The 19,359-nt window shown below is 44.3% G+C and overlaps 1 protein-coding gene across 1 annotated transcript in view; it reads right to left on the reverse strand.

Annotated features, from left to right (window-relative positions):
- Positions 1-17,708, reverse strand: part of mtpn (myotrophin) — a 104,426-nt gene extending 86,718 nt beyond the window's left edge. The window contains exons 1-2 of the mRNA XM_067999138.1: positions 17,578-17,708; positions 5,023-5,164 (exon numbers count right to left, since the gene is read on the reverse strand). Coding sequence (XP_067855239.1) covers positions 5,023-5,164; positions 17,578-17,708 — 273 coding nt within the window. The remainder of the gene's footprint in view (positions 1-5,022; positions 5,165-17,577) is intronic.
- Between the last annotated feature and the right edge of the window lie 1,651 nt (positions 17,709-19,359).

The following is a 19,359-nucleotide window of genomic DNA, read 5'->3' on the forward strand; positions in this document are numbered from 1 at the left end:
CTTCGTCAGGTAAATGTTCAGGAGCTCCTTGAAGCCTACGCATTTATACATCACAGAACAATACATGGTGTTTACAGACTGCCCCTGCAACTGCCCGTTGCCAAGGCAATCACCGTGTTCAGACAGAGAGGTGTCACCTGCAGAACCCCCGAATACACATTCAACAAAAAAACAAACAGGAAAAAAAAACAAAAAAAAAACAAAAAAAAAAAGAGAGAGGCAGAAACATCCGGAAGGCAGAGAAAGCCAGCAAATGACCCATTATATTAAAAACAGATAACATTTGTTCGCTGGTGGGGTAACGTGTAGCGTGACATGAACCCAAGATCCCGGTTGAGGCCGTCCTCATGGGTGCGGAACTTGGCTATCAATTTCTGCTCGACGATTTTGCGTTGTCGTGTGTCTCGAAGGCCGCCTTGGAGTACGCTTACCCGAAGGTCGGTGGATGAATGTCCATGACTGCTGAAGTGTTCCCCGACTGGGAGGGAACCCTCCTGTTTGGCGATTGTTGCGCGGTGTCCGTTCATCCGTTGTCGCAGCGTCTGCGCAACAATCGCCAAACAGGAGGGTTCCCTCCCAGTCGGGGAACACTTCAGCAGTCATGGACATTCATCCACCGACCTTCGGGTAAGCGTACTCCAAGGCGGCCTTCGAGACACACGACAACGCAAAATCGTCGAGCAGAAATTGATAGCCAAGTTCCGCACCCATGAGGACGGCCTCAACCGGGATCTTGGGTTCATGTCACGCTACACGTTACCCCACCAGCGAACAAATGTTATCTGTTTTTAATATAATGGGTCATTTGCTGGCTTTCTCTGCCTTCCGGATGTTTCTGCCTCTCTCTGTTTTTTTTTTGTTTTTTTTTTGTTTTTTTTTCCTGTTTGTTTTTTTGTTGAATGTGTATTCGGGGGTTCTGCAGGTGACACCTCTCTGTCTGAACACGGTGATTGCCTTGGCAACGGGCAGTTGCAGGGGCAGTCTGTAAACACCATGTATTGTTCTGTGATGTATAAATGCGTAGGCTTCAAGGAGCTCCTGAACATTTACCTGACGAAGGAGGAAGCCTCCGAAAGCTTGTGAATTTAAAATAAAATTGCTGGACTATAACTTGGTGTTGTAAAATTGTTTACAATTGTCAACCCCAGTCCATCACCGGCATCTCCACATCATAACTGCACTTCAAAGTAATTCATTGTATGTGAAACACTTTGAAATGTTTCTAAGGCACTTTATATGATGTCATGCAATTCTTTTTTCTTTCTTCCTTCCTTTCTTTTGTCACACTTCATGAGGAATACCAAAATTATATAACATTGAAGCTTTAGAAATGTTTCAGAGGAAAAACATCACTTAAGTGAGGTGTATTAGAATTATGCTTTACAAGCAGACTTAATGAAAGAAATCCAAACAATGACAGCTTTTGCAGTTATTTTTACAGTCCAATTGGTCTGATTATTTTATTTCTCATGAGCTGAGGAAGAAAGCCACACAAAATACATTAATAAACACAATATGCATCCTTGGAAGTTAGGATTCAAAGACATGGATTGTAATTTTTCATTAAGTTCATTTATAATGAGCTATTTAATATATTACCTTCAAAAATGATTTATGCTTTTTAAACGTGAAAAAACTGAAGAATTCTGTGTGGTTTTATCTCAAGCCATAATTCAAATATATTTGTAGAAGTATTAATACAATCAGTTGATCACACAATTGTAGCAGTTTGGTTCGACACTATAATTGAAATAATTAGCAGCTAATTATTTCAATTATAGTGTAGAACCAAACTGCTACAATTGTTATGATCAACTGATTGTATTAATACTTCTACAAATACATATATATTTAAGATTTATCTCAGGTACTTAATTAAACTAATTAAATTATGGTTTGTTGTGGTAAATCATATTTTTCTGTTTCCTTACTTCAATGTCTTCTTCATGGTCATATTACCCTATTCTTTACTATTCTGCTCTTCTTTAAGTTTCATTTTACTTCTTTCTTCACTTCTTGTTCTTCAAACCTTTCTAAACAAATATACCGTATTGTGAATGTTCAAAAATTTGGAGCCCGAAAATCCGTAGCCGTTCTAGTGCACTATCACTGGAAACCAGGCCGGCACTTCGATATGCCTCTTCCCACCCAAAATGTGGCCATCATCATAAGGATGGGGATTCCTTACACCGGGAAATCTCATAACGTTCGCCTTCGCTGGGACTCAGCAGAGCTGCAACTGGTCAGACAAGTATCTCACTGACAATCGGAAGTTGTGGGGCCCATTTGGAAGTCCGTGTCTCATTCCTGGCTTGGACACCTGAAGCGGGGCAATTTTTAAAAAAAAGTTTTCTAATGTGACTTCTTTACAAAAGGGGCTGCTGGGGACACCATCAACTTGTCTCTATGGGGGCCATATCGCTCCCCAGCTCGGCCAACTGTGGAGGACTTTCTGGTCTTATGCCTATTGCGGGCACTCTAGATGTGTCGCTAGTAGCGCAGGTGTCTGCCTTCGGTACGATAATTACGCGACTTCCACCCGATCCCACGAACTTTGACAGGATTAGCAGTAGAAGTCCCAGGTGAGCGCAATTTGACACTTGCGGGCCTACTTTGTTGGGGTTATGATGAATAACATAAAACCAGTCTACATTTCACCAAACAGAAATGAAAAAGTGTTATCAACAATTAAAATAATTTCTAAAATGTACAAACATTTCCATGTATCTCCCAAAGATCAGATTCTCCATCCTCTAGAAACTGACCTGGGCATTCCTCTTACAACTTTCCAAACAAGACCACAAGTTTGCATTTTTCCTCTTACTCAATTATGATCAGTTTCTTCTAGTTCAATTCTTACAGTTTCACTTGGTATTTCCTAAATTATTTTCAGTATTTTTGTCTTTTTATTTGCAATTTGTCCTACAGTTGTGGGCTTAACTACTTTTTAAACTTTCTCTCTCTGACCTATTGTTCATTTTGCCCCTCGCTATGCTCTTTCTATACTGTCTGTTTTTAATCCATTTTTATTTACCTTACACCTCCCACCCCCAGCATCTTTTCTTAATTCTCTTCTCTGAATTCCTCTTACGTTTTAGCTTTATTTCTTTTTGAATTGTGTACTGTCAGTTTACTTCTACTTTTCTGAAACAAGGAATTTTCACCCTTTCCTGCTCATTTCACTGTAGAGCACAGCTCCTTACACGACTCAAGTGTTTAATGTAATTGTAAAATCAACATGAAATGAGGAGTACTTTGCCCTGACTGTATTTTAGAATCAGTGCTTGAAGAAATGAAAAGCAGCAACTCCATACAGTTGCCCAATGAATAATCCTTAATCAGCTGCATAATCGGTAACCTCGGCGCACCAACAAATCTGCTTTTAAACTGAGGCCCCGTCTGTCCTCTTAGATGGATGTAAAAGATCCCATGGAACTATTTCAAAGAAGAGCAGGGGAGTTCTCCCTGGTGCCCTGGTCAATATTCATCCCTCAACCAACCTCAGTAAAACAGATTATCTGGTCATTATCTCATTGCTGTTTGTGGGACCTTCCATGCGCAAATTGGCTAGTAAGTTTCCTACATTACAACAGTGACTACACTTCGAAGCTTTGGGACGTCATGAGGTTGTGAAAGGCGCTATATAAATGCAAGTCTTCTTTATTCTTCTTTATACATCCCTCTTTCTGTCATTTCCACCTCATTTGCACTACTTCTTTTCATCCTTTAAAAATGGGCATCTAGAGTTGCTGGGTGTTAGGGGGAAGGCAGAAGATAATTAAAAAACCCAGCATTCATATTGATCGCATCAGTTTAAAGATTCTTTCTGTTTGTTTAGGGAGCCTGTTGTTTTGTTTTTCAGATGTTGCCAACTACTTTGTCACCTGCCTTGTGTGAGGCTACCATTTCTCCCTTCAGCACTTCAGGCAATGCAAAATAAGATTCCCAATTGGGAATTCCAGTGTATCTTTGTTTTTTGGAAGAAGAGAAACAATGGAGGGATGCCAGGTCCTCAGGCAGCACCAGAGGTGCACAACACCCACCTGCTAATACCCCTACAACAGAATATACAGACAGAGATACACATTCCTGCATTTGCAGCTGTTTTGCTTTTACCAAGGAAGCCGACACTGATTTATGGAACATGCTGCATGCAGACCTACAGCCCACGTCCCCCACAGCTACCAAAATGTCAGTGGCTGGTAGTGGATGCCTCCACCTGAGCAGCCACCTGCAGCACATTGTCTGATACAGCTGCAATGACGGCACCAATACTTGATGCTCTGCGAACATGATTCTTCTAAAAGCAGGATCCATGAAGATACTCAGGCTCTTTTGTGAAGGGGCCACATAACTTACCCCTCTGGCCAGCAACGTCTTCCTCACCGGCAGCTCCTCCTCCTCTCCCGCGCTCTGTTTCACCCAGTGCGCTGCCTTCTGGCTCACACTCCAACTCCTCTGAGGTGACTATCTCTGCAGTGGTGCTTGGGAGGGATTGAGTGAGTGACAGCATGTGGTGTGACAGAGGAAAAGAAGAGAGGTTCAACGATGTCCCGATGAGCAGAGTTCACATGTTACTTACAGGAGGAGTGACATGAGGGTTTCACAATGTTTTGCTGGCAGCTAATGTGAAGTGCAATAGTGTGAGAAGGAAGAGAAGCAGAAGTTTAACTTGAACCTGCAGCTGGCATATGTCCTCCTACTTGCCTGTCTCTGACATCCCCAATGGCTTGAAGTGCGTCTTCCTCATAGGAGATGAAAGTTGGATGTTTGAAGAGCTGTCATCTGCCACAACTCTCTCTCCTTGTGCTATGGACCATCTTGTCATTGAAAATGATTGCAGAGAGGGAGAACTACTTTTTGTTACCATATCATGCAGTAAAGGCTTACATTGACTTCCACTGATTTGCTATCAACCCATTTTGCACTACTGGCGTCATTGACCAATTTCAACCCAGTCTTTTTTCATCTGTTGAGATTAATGGCCTCACTATCTCATTCAACTTCAAATAGGATCCGTACCACTTCTCCATTCATAAAGCTGTCTTCAAGAAGCTTGGTTTTTTCAAAGTAATTCTGAATAACTCTTAAATTTATAAAGCCCAAGTCAATCAATATTTGAATACCACTCTTGGGACGCTCTTTTAACACCTCTCGAGAACTCCTAGACAGGATACAAGAGAAAAAAGTGAACTGATAGGCATTCTTTCTTTCACCTCCAGCCTTCATTGTCTTTCTCGATTGCAACCTTGTCTGTTATTGTGATCAGTGCTCCTTTGAGCTTAACTCTGTTGTTCCTCCTAAGCTGCAAGTATGTCACCCTACATGCCTTACATGGTCTTTCTTCTCTCCTTACCTTCACTGTGTTTAAATCAAGACTCCTCACTTTGCCTTCTACTCTAATTTTTTCCTTCTCAGGACCTCAAAACTGTAACTCTCAACCTCCCTCAGTCTTTTCTTCCTCCTATTACCGAATCACTCCTTCTTGATTTTCCTAGTCTCTTTTGCTGTTTTTAATCTTGTTGGTATCCTGCATTATGGGCCTTTATTATTCACATAGATTATTCAATAATAAAATAAAAATAATTTTAAAAAATGAAGTTCAATTATAGTAACACAGCTCTAGTTGTGGTTAATCAATTATCCCAAGCATAATTGTGAAATTAAATTTTGACAGTGCAAATAATACTATAACCCTGATCAATGTCAATGAGCAATAGTTCTTTCTCAAGGTTAACTTCTGTCGTCTTTGTAGCAAGGTAACAATCATATTCTTTCAAAAATGATTCTGTCTAATGGTCGACATTAACTTAAAGGCATATGACTTCTTTGATCAAATGACAGTTTCAGTGATGTATAGAAACAGCTCAGTCTCTTTTGGGTGATGACAATCAACCTGCTCTCTGGCTTGATGCACTGATTCAAGCATCTGAAAGGTAAAATGACTCTTCAGCATGTCACTTTTTCTGATGGAGCAATTGAATTCTTATTAAAGCAAATGCACTTGTTTGGGATTGATGGACAGTGGGTTCCAAGACTTGCAGCTTAGGGTACCTGAGAAGAGATGCCACCCAATTTGAATGCCCACTGCACCATTCAATGGACCTAGCTGTAGTACTAGAAAATGTTTAATGACATTACCAGATCAGACAGGCGCCTTGAAATACCTCACGGTTGACAGTCTGACAGTATTTTGAATGCTTACCATGAATATACAATATGCAGCTTGTCCAGCTGCAATGTGTTCTACCAGCTCTCCTTCTTGTGATTCTCCCTCGCCTTCATCCAATCCATCCTCATCCGATGATGCCTCTTTTTCTTGCTGTGCTTCCTCCAACTCGAATCCTCTGCATTGCCAGGTTGTGCAGAATGTAGCAAACTACAATGATGCGGCCCACTTTATCTGGGCCATATTGTAGGGAGCCCCCACAGTGATCAAGGCATCTGAATCTTTTCTTCAAGATGCCAGTCGTATGCTCTATTACGTTCCTGGTGGTCCCATGGCTCTCAGTATGTCTATGCTGCTCAGGCGTGATGAGGTTGCAGAGGGATTCATCAGCCAGGTATGGAGGGGATATCTCTTGTCTCCTTGCAGCCATCCTCTGACTATTCTAGATGGGTGGAAAAGTGGGGGGATGGATGAGTGTCGCAGATGAAGGCATTGTGGCAGCTCCCAGTGAAACTGGCACAGACTTGCATTATCTTTCTGTGGTGATCACACACCTGTTGAACATTGATATAGTGGAAGCTCTTCCTGTTGGCATATGCTGCTGGCTTGTCTTCTGGTGCCCAGATAGCTACATGAGTGCAGTCTATTAGGCCCTCAACATGAGGGAAGCTTCCCACTGTTGCAAATCCCAGAGCTCTCTCATTATGACTGTTGGCGTCCATCGCAAAGATAAAGTTCTGGTTTGCTCTGGCAAGGAGGGCACTGGTGACCTGCTTGATTCAGCTGTGCACTGCAAAAGGAGAAATGTGGGTGATGTCCCCTGTAACAGCCTGGAAGGAGCTTATGGTGAAAAAGTTAAGGGCAGTGGTGATTTTGAGAGCAACTGGCAAAGCATGGCCCCCTGGTCCAACAGGTAGCAGGTCCTGCTGCAATAGGCTGCACAGGTCAGCCTCAGCATGCCTGGTGAGGCGCAACCTCCTTCTGCACTGCTCCATTAGAAATAGCCCAGTAAGTAACTCTTGGCCTATAGCATCTGTGGGCTGGATAAGCAGCTCCCGTCATCTGCTGTCTTACATCAAAACTACAGCACAGAAACAGGCCATTCAGCCCAACTGGTCTGTGCTGGTGTTTATGCTCCACATGCGCCTCATCCCTCCCTACTTCATCTAACCCTATCAGGATACCCTTCTATTACTTTCTCCCTCATGTGTTTATCTAGCTTCCCCTTAAATGCATCTATGCTATTTGCCTCTACAATCCTCGTGGTAGCATGTTCCACATTCTCACCACTCTTTGGGTAAAGAAGTTTCTCCTGAATTCCCTATTGAATTTATTGACTATTTTATATTTATGACCTCTAGTCCTCAAGTGGAAACATTTTCTCTACATCTACTCAATCAAACCCGATCATTATCTTAAAGACCTCCATTAGGTCACCCCTCAGCGTTCTCTTTTCTGTAGAAAAGAGCCCCATCCTGTTCAGCCTTTCTTGATAAGGATATTCTCTCAGTTCTGGTATCATCTGTGTCAATCTTTTTTGCACCTTCTATAATATGGAGACCAGAACTGTGCACACTACTCCAAGTGTGATCTAACCAAGGTTCTATACAAGTTTAACATAACTTCTTTGCTTTTCAATTCTATCCCTCTAGAGATGAACCCTAGTGCTTGATTTGCCTTTTTTATGGCCTTATTAACCTGCTTCGCTACTTTTAGTGATTTGTGTATCTGTACCCTTAGATCCCTTTGCTCCTCCATCCTGTTTAGACTCTTGTTATCCAAGCAGCATGTGGCCTCCTTATCCTTCCTGTCAAAATGCACCACCTCACACTTATCTATATTGAAATTAATTTGCCAATTACACGCCCATGCTGCAAGTTTATTAATATCTTCTTGCATTTTGACGCATTCTTCCTTTGTATTAACTATACCCCCCATTTATCCTTTCCGCTAGGTCCCATTCCAGGTCAGTAAAGTAACTATTCAATATTTCTGCCATTTCGCTGTCATTACCTGTGAGTTTATCTCATGCACCCATTAGTGGCCTTAACCCTATTCTGATTTTTCTTTTGTTACTTATATGTCTGTAGAATACTTTACTCTTTCTTTTTATATTCCTTGATAATTTAACCTCTGTGTTTTCCTAATTGTTTTTTTGTCTTTTTTCTTAACCTCCTCATATTCCCTTTTGTCATCCTTTCCTTTATTGTTTATGTATGCCTCTTCCTTTAGTTTCAGTTTCACCCTTATCTCCCTGCTGTTTCAATATTGGCATGTATTTCTCCTGAAGTCTATTGATCGCTGTTTGGAATATTATCCACTGCTGTTCTATTCCTTTGTCAAAATTTTTTTCCAGTTTACCTTCCCTATTTCCATTCTCATCCCCTCAAAATTAACTTTTTTCCAATCTGTTACTTTGTTCTTTATCTTACTTATGTCTTTCTCAATCATTATTTTAAACCTTATTATGCTATGATTGCTAGTGCCTAGATGTTCCCCTACACTTGCTTCTCTTATCTGTTCTGGTTCATTTCCTCCAGTGATTGCTCTCTTGTTGGGCTTCTCACATACTGGGTAAAAACTCCATTCCCCTTTCCCTACTTCTTCTTGCCAGTTTATTTGGGGGTAGTTGAAATCTCCCATGATTATTATAGGAACATAGGAACATAGGAACAGGAGTAGGCCATTCAGCCCCTCGTGCCTGCTCCGCCATTTGATAAGATCATGGCTGATCTGTGATCTAACTCCATATACCCGCCTTTGGCCCATATCCCTTAATACCTTTGATTTCCAAAAAGCTATCTATCTCAGATTTAAATTTAGCAATTGAGCTAGTATCAATTGCCGTTTGCGGAAGAGAGTTCCAAACTTCTACCACCCTTTGTGTGTAGAAATGTTTTCTAATCTCACTCCTGAAAGGTCTGGCTCTAATTTTTAGACTGTGCCCCCTACTCCTAGAATCCCCAACCAGCGGAAATAGTTTCTCTCTATCCACCCTATCCGTTCCCCTTAATATCTTATAAACTTCGATCAGATCACCCCTTAACCTTCGAAACTCCAGAGAATACAACCCCAATTTGTGTAATCTCTTCTCGTAACTTAACCCTTGAAGTCCGGGTATCATTCTAGTAAACCTATGCTGCACTCCCTCCAAGGCCAATATGTCCTTCCGAAGGTGCGGTGCCCAGAACTGCTCACAGTACTCCAGGTGCAGTCTAACCAGGGTTTTGTATAGCTGCAGCATAACTTCTGCCCCTTGTACTTTAGTCCTCTAGATATAAAGGCCAGCATTCCATTAGCCTTATTGATTATTTTCTGCACCTGTTCATGACACTTCAATGATCTATGTACCTGAACCCCTAGGTCCCTTTGGGCATTCACTGTTTTTAACTTTTTACCATTTAGAAAGTACCCTGTTCTATCATTTTTTGATCCAAAGTGGATGACCGCACATTTATCTACATTGAATTCCATTTGCCACAGTTTTGCCCATGCACCTAATCTATCAATATCGCTTTGTAATTTTATGTTTCTACACTGCTTACAATGGAACCAATCTTTGTGTCATCGGCAAACTTAGATATTCAATGTTTTTTACTCATTTCATAGATTTGTCTACATATTTCATCCTCCACTTCCCTTCCACTATTCGATGGTCTGTAGAATATACCTATTAACCTGATCGATCCCTCCTTATCCTTTGTCTCAATCCATATGGATTCTGTTTTTATCTTAATATTACTTATGTCCCTCTTTTCTATTGCCATTATGTTGTCTCTAATTAACAGTTACCCCACCCCGCTTTTTCCTTCCCTATCCTTTCTAAATACATTGTATCCCGCAATATTTAACTGCCAGTCCTGTTCTTTATGTAGCCATGTTTTTGTTATCCCTACTACATCTGACTCCTCGCTATGAATTATTGCCTCCAGTTCCCCCATTTTGTTTTGGATCTGTGCACATTGCTGTACAGGCAATTTAATTTGTTTTTAGTAATTGTTCCCCTCCCTTTGTTTTTAACAATCATTTTATACTTATGTTCTATAACCGTATTTGTTCCCTGACCTTTATGTTACCCTTATTCCTTAACTTGGCCTGACCTTTACTCTCATTTGCTATTCCTTTTTTCTTTAGACTTATGTTATCTTCCCCAGATCCCTCCCCCCGTCTTACTAGTTTAAAGTCCTATTGATAGCCCTATTTATCCTTTCTGCGAGGACACTGGTCCCATTCCAGTTCAGGTGGAGCCCGTCCCAATGGTACAGCTCTTTCCTGTCCCAGTTCCCTTCCTCCCACAACAGTCTTCCCGCCACACGTTCACCTTCCTGATCTGTCTATACCTATGCCAATTAGCACGTAGCTCGGGCAGTAATCCTGAGATTACCACCCATGAGGTCCTGCTTTTTAATTTAGTTCCTAACTTCTGATATTCTCTCAGCAGGACCTCCTCCCTTTTCTTCCCTATGTCACTGGTTCCAACATGGACCACGACAACTGGATCTTCTCCCTCCCTTTCCAAGTTCCTCTCCAGTTACTCTGAGGTATCCCTGCACCAGGTAGGCAACACACTCTCCTGGACATTTGGTTGCGACTACAGAGGATGCTATCTATCCCCCGAATTATAGAATCCCCTATGGCTACAACCTTTCTATTCTGCTCCTCTCTCCCTTGGACTGCCTCCTGCTTCACGGTACCATGGTTAACGTACTGGCTGTCCTCCAAGCAGCCTAAATTCTTATCCTCACAGGTAGAAAGTACATTGTACCTGTTGGATAGGACCAGAATTTACGGGACCTCCTTTTCTACTCCCCTTGGTTCCCCTTACCCTACTGTGCTATGTGTCGGAGTGCTTCTAACTCGCACTCCAGTTCAAGGACTCTGAGGTGGAGTGATTCAAGGCAGAGACATTTCCTGCAGGTGTGGTAATCCGGGACAGTCTCGCTGTCCACAGACTCCCACATACCACAGTCCCAACACACAACCTGCATGGCGAGTTCCAGTTTTTATTTATTTATTTATTTGTATTAATTTAATTCTAGAACTACTAGGAACACTTAAGGTCTAGACTATATTTAGTAGATGGATTTTAGCTTGATTTTAAATTAATTAATTATTCTGAATATTTATTTATTTAACTATTTATTTCTAGATTATAGTTAAAGATTATGGGCGCTAAATTGGGCCGTGTAGCGTCTGTTGTTTCGGCGCTACACGGCCTCTCCGACATCCAAGATGGCGTCTTGGATGCGCACGCACGTTTCCTGCCAGACGCCATCTTGGTATAGGAGTTTGCGCAGGCGCAGATAACGAACGCTGGAATCATGTAAAGTAGGGAGAAAATGGCTTTAATCAGTGTGCAACGCTGATTTAAAGTGATACACAGCATTTTGGGACTTATCGCTCAACTCAACGCACAGTCTTAACCCCAACCATCTGAACGTGTCTTAGAGTGCCTGGTGGACCCCCCCCACCAGCGCTATTTAAAGGGACCATGCAGGATTTACAGGTTAGTGGCTGGATTATTGCCTCTGGCTGCCGAGACATTTGTAACTGTTTTTGGAGGTCTCCTAGACTTCAATACTAGGACGCGGCGACATAGCCTAACATTTAGAGCCAGGACGTGCAGGAGTGAAGTTAGGAAATGCTTCTATACGCAAAGGGTGGGAGATGTTTGGAACGCTCTTCTGCAGACGGCAGTTGATGCTAGCTCACTTGTGAATGTTAAATCTGAGATTGATAGATTTCTGTGAACCAAGGGTATTAAGGGATATGGGGCTAAGACGGGTATATGGAGTTAGGTCACAGGTCCACCATGATCTCATTGAATGGTGGAACAGGCTCGAGAGGCTAAATGCCACAGCCACTTGCTGCCTCTTGATATACGCCACCTTCTCCTGCAAGAAAGCGGGACATTTGCTGCCCCAGGAAGCTGTGGAAGCTACATCATTAAATAAATTTAAAACAGAAATAGACAGTTTCCTAGAAGTAAAGGGAATTAGGGGTTACGGGGAGCGGGCAGGAAATTGGACATGAATTTAGATTTGAGGTTAGGATCAGATCAGCCATGATCTTATTGAATGGCGGAGCAGGCTCGAGGGGCCGATTGGCCTACTCCTGCTCCTATTTCTTATGTTCTTATGACATGTGTCTGGATGATGTGCCAGTTATGGTTGAATAGCTGCCAGTATGTGTGGCCTGTGAGTTGTGGGTGGGTGGCTTGAAACTGGTAATGTGTAAGGGTGAGAGGAAGCATTTGATTGGAAGAGTTGAGTACTGATGGAAAGAGTTTATTGGTATGTGGGGGATGGGGGTGTAGTGCGTGGAGCAGTTGGTAGGAGACGCCACTTGCCAGTTGACCTCACTCACCTTGACCGCTCATGTCAAAGCATTGAATTTCTTCCTGCACTGCATCCATGTTCATGATGCTGTGCGCCTGGCATTGACTTCGTCCCCCGCTGCCTCCCACTGTCTTTTGAGTATATTTCTGGAGGGCCTCTTACCGCCCCCCCCCCCCCCCCCCTCTGCGGATATAGAATGTCCCTCCTTCTTTCCAGCTCTTGCACCCAAGGTCTCGAGTGCATCAGCAGAGAACCTTGGTGCATGAACTCTCGCAGGCCTGGTACCAGCTCAGATCGGCAGTTTGGTGAGGTCTGGCGTGCAGATTGGAGTATGTGGGATTTAGTAGTGCGCAACCTTTATTCAATGTTTTACCATAACTCATCAGTGTGTAAACATAGGGATGGGATCTGCATCTGTGTTTTATGTGTGTGATGTCTGATCTCTGTTCAGACTCCATGCAGACAGTACACTGTTATTTTCAGCAAATAACAGGTACCAGCTACCTTTAAGAGATTTCTAAGAACCATCCTCCCTTTAAAAGATGGAGCTCCCTCTGGTGATGGAAAGTGTGAATTGCATTAATTCCACGTGCAAGGCCTGGAATGGAACGCCGATTGCAGGTAAGTGCTCCCTTGGGTCCAAACTTGCGTCTTGCCTGCCCAGGGTCCGTCGGGCGCAGGGTGTTACCGCATCGCGCTACCAACACTCAGAACGGACCCTTATCCAATTTTTTCCCCACAATGTGTTTTAAAATCATTACTATAGTAAATTCCATCACCATCCCTGGGTATGTCCTGTCCCACTGGCAGGACAGACCCACCAGAGGTGGCGGTACAGTGATATACAGTCAGGAGGGAGTGGCCCTAGGAGTCCTCAACATTGACTCCGGACCCCATGAAATCTCATGGCATCAGGTCAAACATGGGCAAGGAAACCTCCTGCTGATTACCACCTACCGTCCTCCCTCAGCTGATGAATCAGTCCTCCTTCATATTGAGCACTGAAGGTAGCAAGGGTACAGAATGTACTCTGGGTGGGGGACTTCAATGTCCATCACCAAGAGTGGCTCGGTAGCACCACTACTGACCGAGCTGGCCGAGTTCTGAAGGACATAGCTGCCAGACTGGGCCTGCGGCAGGTGGTGAGCAAGCCAACACGAGGGAAAAACCTACTTGACCTCGTCCTCACCAATCTACCCGTCGCAGATGCATCTGTCCATGTCAGTATTGGTAGGAGTGACCATCGCACAGTCCTTGTGGAGACGAAGTCCCGTCTTTGCACTGAGGACACCATCCAACGTATTGTGTGGCACTACCACTGTGCTAAATGGGATAGATTCAGAACGGATCTAGCAGTTCAAAACTGGGCATCCATGAGACGCTGTAGGCCATCAGCAGCAGCAGAATTGTATTCCAGCACAATCTGTAACCTCATGGCCCAGCATATTCCTCACTCTACCATTACCAACAAGCCAGGGGATCAACCCTGGTTCAATGAGGATTGTACAAGAGCATGCCAGGAGCAGTACCAGGTGTACCTAAAAATGAGATGCCAGCCTGGTGAAGCTACAACTCAGGACCACATGCATGCTAAACAGCAGAAGCAACATGCTACAGACAGAGCTAAGCGATTCCACAACCAATGGATCAGAAAAAAGCTCTGCAATCCTGCCACATCCAGTCGTGAATGGTGGTGGACAATTAAACAACTAACGGGAGGAGGAGGCTCTGTAAACATCCCCATCCTCAATGATGGCGGAGTCCAGCATGTGAGTGCAAAAGACAAGGCTGGAGCGTTTGCAACCATCTTCAGCCAGAAGTGCCGAGTGGATGATCCATCTCGGCCTCCTCCCGATATCCCCACCATCACAGAAGCCAATCTTCAGCCAATTCGATTCACTTCACGTGATATCAAGAAACGGCTGAGTGCACTGGATACAGCAAAGGATATGTGCCCGACAACATCCTGGCTGTAGTGCTGAAGACTTGTGCTGCAGAACTAGCTGCGCGTCTAGCCAAGCTGTTCCAGTACAGCTACAACACTGGCATCTACCCAACAATATGGAAAATTGCCCAGGTATGTCCTGTCCACAAAAAGCAGGACAAATCCAATCCGGCCAATTACCGTCCTATCAGTCTACTCTCAATCATCAGCAAAGTGATGGAAGATGCTGTTGACAGTGCTATCAAGCGGCACTTACTCACCAATAACCTGCTCACCGATGCTCAGTTTGGGTTCCGCCAGGACCACTCGGCTCCAGACCTCATTACAGCCTTGGTCCAAACATGGACAAAAGAGCCGAATTCCAGAGGTGAGGTGAGAGTGACTGCCCTTGACATCAAGGCAGCATTTGATTGAGTGTGGCACCAAGGAGCCCTAGTAAAATTGAAGTCAATGGGAATCAGGGGTAAAACTCTCCAGTGGCTGGAGTCATACCTAGCACAAAAATGGTAGTGGTCGTTGGAGGCCAATCATCTCAGCCCCAGGACATTGCTGCAGGAGTTCCTCAGGGCAGTGTCCTAGGCCCAACCATCTTCAGCTGCTTCATCAATGACCTTCCCTCCATCTTAAGGTCAGAAATGGGGCTGTTCGCTGATGATTGCACAGGGTTCAGTTCCATTCGCAACCCCTCAGATAATGAAGCAGTCCGTGCCTGCATGCAGCAAGACCTGGACAACATCCAGGCTTGGGCTGATAAGTGGCAAGTAACATTCGCGCCAGACAAGTGCCAGGCAATGACCATCTCCAACAAGAGAGAGTCTAACCGCCTCCCCTTGACATTCAACGGCATTACCATTGCCGAATCCCCCATCATCAACATCCTGTGGGTCACCATTGACCAGAAACTTAACTGGACCAGCCATATAAATACTGTGGCTACAAGAGCAGGCCAGAGGCTGGGTATTCTGTGGCGAGTGACTCACCTCCTGACTCCCCAAAGCCTTTCCACCATCTACAAGGCACAAGTCAGGAGTGTGATGGAATACTCTCCACTTGCCTGGATAAGTGCAGCTCTAACAACACACAAGAAGCTCGACACCATCCAGGACAAAGCAGCCCGCTTGATTGGCACCTCATCCACCACTCTAAACATTCACTCCCTTCACCACCGGCGCACCGTGGCTGCAGTGTGTACCATCCACAGGATGCACTGCAGCAACTCACCAAGGCTTCTTCGGCAGCACCTCCCAAACCCGCGACCTCTACCACCTAGAAGGACGAGGGCAGCAGGCACATGTGAACAACACCACCTGCACGTTCCCCTCCAGGTCACACACCATCCCGACTTGGAAATATATCGCCGTTCCTTCATTGTTGCTGGGTCAAAATCCTGGAACTCCCTTCCTAACAGCACTGTGGGAGAACCTTCACCACACGGACTGCAGCGGTTCAAGAAGGCGGCTCACCACCACCTTCTCAAGGGCAATTAAGGATGGGAAATAAATGCTGGCCTCGCCAGCGACGCCCACATTCCATGAACGAATAAAAAAAAATTAAAGATTTAATGTAATTTGTTTGGGTTCCGCCACGCCTCCCTCTGTGCTATCACTTTACCTTTTGAGTTTTTTCCCTGGGTTTGTTTAACTACTCAGGTTTCCAGCTCTTTATAACTGTTTAGTTTTAAACTTTTTAACTAACACTAACAGGCTATCCACTATAAACACTAACCACCACAAAAGGCACTAACCACTAAACACAATTACCACTAAAAACGCTGAAATAAATCAACTAAATACTTACATTGACTTACCCTCGGCGCTCCTCTGTGACGTCACTTATTGACTTTTTTTGGATTTTTTTTGGATTTCACCACTCAGGTGCGCTGTGGCCCCGCCCCTTTTATTCACCACTCAGGTACGCTGTGGCCCCGCCCCTTTTATTCACCGCTCAGGTGCGCTGTGGCCCCGCCCCTTTTATTCACCGCTCAGGTCCGCTCTGGCCCCGCCCCTTTTATTCACCGCTCAGGTCTGCTCTGGCCCCGCCCCTTTTATTCACAGCTCAGGTCCGCTCTGGCCCCGCCCCTTTTATTCAACGCTCAGGTGCGCTGTGGCCCCGCCCCTTTTATTCACCGCTCAGGTGCGCTGTGGCCCCGCCCCTTTTATTCACCGCTCAGGTGCGCTGTGGCCCCGCCCCTTTTATTCACCGCTCAGGCCCCGCCCTTTTTATTCACCGCTCAGGTCCGCTCTGGCCCCGCCCCTTTTATTCACCGCTCAGGACCCGCCCCTTTTATTCACCGCTCAGGTCCGCTCTGGTCCCGCCCCTTTTATTCACCGCTCAGGTCTGCTCTGGCCACGCCTATTATTTGTCGCTCAGCTCTGCTCTGGCCCCGCCTCTTTTATTCACCGCTCAGGTCTTCTGTGGCCCTGCTCCTTTTATTCACCGCTCAAGTCCCCTCTGGCCCCGCCTCTTTTATTCGCCGCTCAGGTTCCCTCTGGCCCCGCCTCTTTTGTTCACTGCTCAGGTCTGCTCTGGCTCCGCCCCTTTTATTCGCCGCTCAGGTCTGCTCTGGCCCCACCTCTTTTATTCGCTAGTCAGGACCACTCTGGCCTCGCCTCTTTTATTTGCCTGTCTTCTAACAGTCCCATCTGCTCCATGTCCTGAATCTTCAGGCTGCTGTTGCTGCTTCTCTTCCCCCAACAGTGAGTGCTCAATAAAGTCAGGTAAAGAAACAAAAATTAGAAGAAGAAAACTGGAAACTCGGAACTGTCTTGAAAAAGCATTACTCACAATAGCATGCCGATTCTCATGATCTAAGTGCCTGCATGTATGTGCCTTTTTAAATTCAGCTTCCAGTCACGACAGTCAGCTTGTGAAGCCAATTCTGCTAAGTTTTACTCACTGGTCTAGCCGCTGGGCGGGACTCCTGACCCGTTCAGTTAAAATGACATTGCGATTCAAACTATGTCATTGGATCCCTATTGGAATTTATTCATGATGCAAACCCAGAAATTTCTGATCCAAATCAGCTCTGGAGTAAAGATGGCGGTTGACAGATTTTACGCGGGAAGGCAGTAAGTCCATTTTCGCGAGTCACACCCACTAGTTGCCGCACATCCCTGGAGACTGACCTCAGAGCCTGCACATAGGTCCGATGTTCCTCAACATTCTTTTTCTCAGGTGAGTACCCATAAGTTCTGGGTCCCACAGCTCCAAAGCTATAGACATCCTTCTCTTCAGCCTCCACTGAGAAGGAGCACATCCTTATTCGCTTCCCAATCCTCTGGTTCCCTTATGCTCTGTAAATTAACTGGTGCCACCTCCATCCAGACAGCATTAATTACATTTCTGGGTGGCTTGATGGCACCTACACCAGGAGTCTGTGCCTCTTGCCTTCGAGTTCCTCAAGGAGGGCTTGGTGGTCTGAATCAGTGAAGTTCTGCATTCTTCTCTGTTAATGTCTCTGTTAAAATAGCAAACATAGGAATTTCATGCAAATGCCTTAACCAATTTAATAAAAATAGCACCCAAAGAAGTGAATCTGCGGTTTTGATAGTGCATACAGAGAATTATATAGAAAAGAATTAAAGGGGGAGTCAGGTACTAACTTAAAATTACTATATGATAACCTTGGATTGAAACTTTCACTTCACATACTCAAGTGAGAACACATTACGAAAGAACCAGTTTCCTTGACTGTGTGTTCATACTTGTAGGTATTTAGTGAGGTGACCCTCAGATAGCAGAGCTATAGAGCGAGTTGGAGTGAGCTGAGTTTAGATTCAAACAATAGATAAAGTGTTGAGTAGCACTTGAAAGAAAATCTAAGTCCTGTACAGTCTCACACAGTCATGTGGAAAGATTATCTGAATAGAATGCTTTCCTACTTTTTTGCTCCACATAGTTGAGAAAATTCCTTTTTATCACTGAGCTTATGATAACTTTCCCAGCCTTGCAGTTAGTGATGAGCTGTTGATAATTAATTCTATTTGACACTTTTGTGGTGCTTTGAATTGGTTTTGATGAATTCTGTCCAATGCCTGTGTAAATGGATTGCTTCAGTGATCCATGTGAGTATTTCTATTAAAATATAGATTTGCTTAGCTGGCTCCGATAATTTAGTGTGGAAAATGTAATCTCCAAGAGAAAGATGGAAGTGCGTAGAAAGCACTGTGGGAGGCAAGCAACACTGAATGCAAAATATTCTTGTGCTTACTTGACTGAGAATAAAGGAACTTTATTCAACTGATTTTGTCAGTAATATTTAAGCAGTACAAGCCTTTTTATGGTGACACTGAATGCTTTTCTATTCAATACAATGAAAAATCATCCCCATAAACATACTGGTAGCATCTACAGATGGCCTGCTAGTAGCATGCAGTGAGCAGAATTAATTGGTTTATGCCCTCACACAGGCCTGCAGCTGTGTCCATATTAAATCCGTGCATGGTGTTCCCTGGCTCCTGTCCTCACTCTGATCTTGGGTCTAGATTTCTGAGGCCACTGGATACAGTACTTTTGGCCAGGCTCATTTTAACTGTGCCAATATTTCTACAGAGAGTTGACAATGAGTTGCATTTTGTGTTTCCCTCCTTCTTCCTCCTAGAAATTAAACTGTTCTCTGCTGATAAATATTATTTATTTGTATGATTGTTCTGTTAGATTTCCTAGCAAGACAGAGAGGACTCTGGCTTATTGAGAGAGAAACCTAAGCGTCCAAAAGGGAGACCCTGGAGGCCCTAGGAGGTAGGGACTCTGGCCCTTACAGCGATCATGTCCCAGTTTCCTCAGGAGAGAAAATTCTGCCTCCTTAGAAGAGGGCCATCACAAGGAAGAAGCAGAGAGCTTTTGAGCAACAGGCTTCCAAAACAACCACCGAGCTCACCATGCAGAACTTGCAATTCTTTATTAAT

Source organism: Heptranchias perlo, chromosome 18 (genome assembly GCF_035084215.1).
Source record: "Heptranchias perlo isolate sHepPer1 chromosome 18, sHepPer1.hap1, whole genome shotgun sequence".
NCBI lineage: Eukaryota > Metazoa > Chordata > Chondrichthyes > Hexanchiformes > Hexanchidae > Heptranchias > Heptranchias perlo.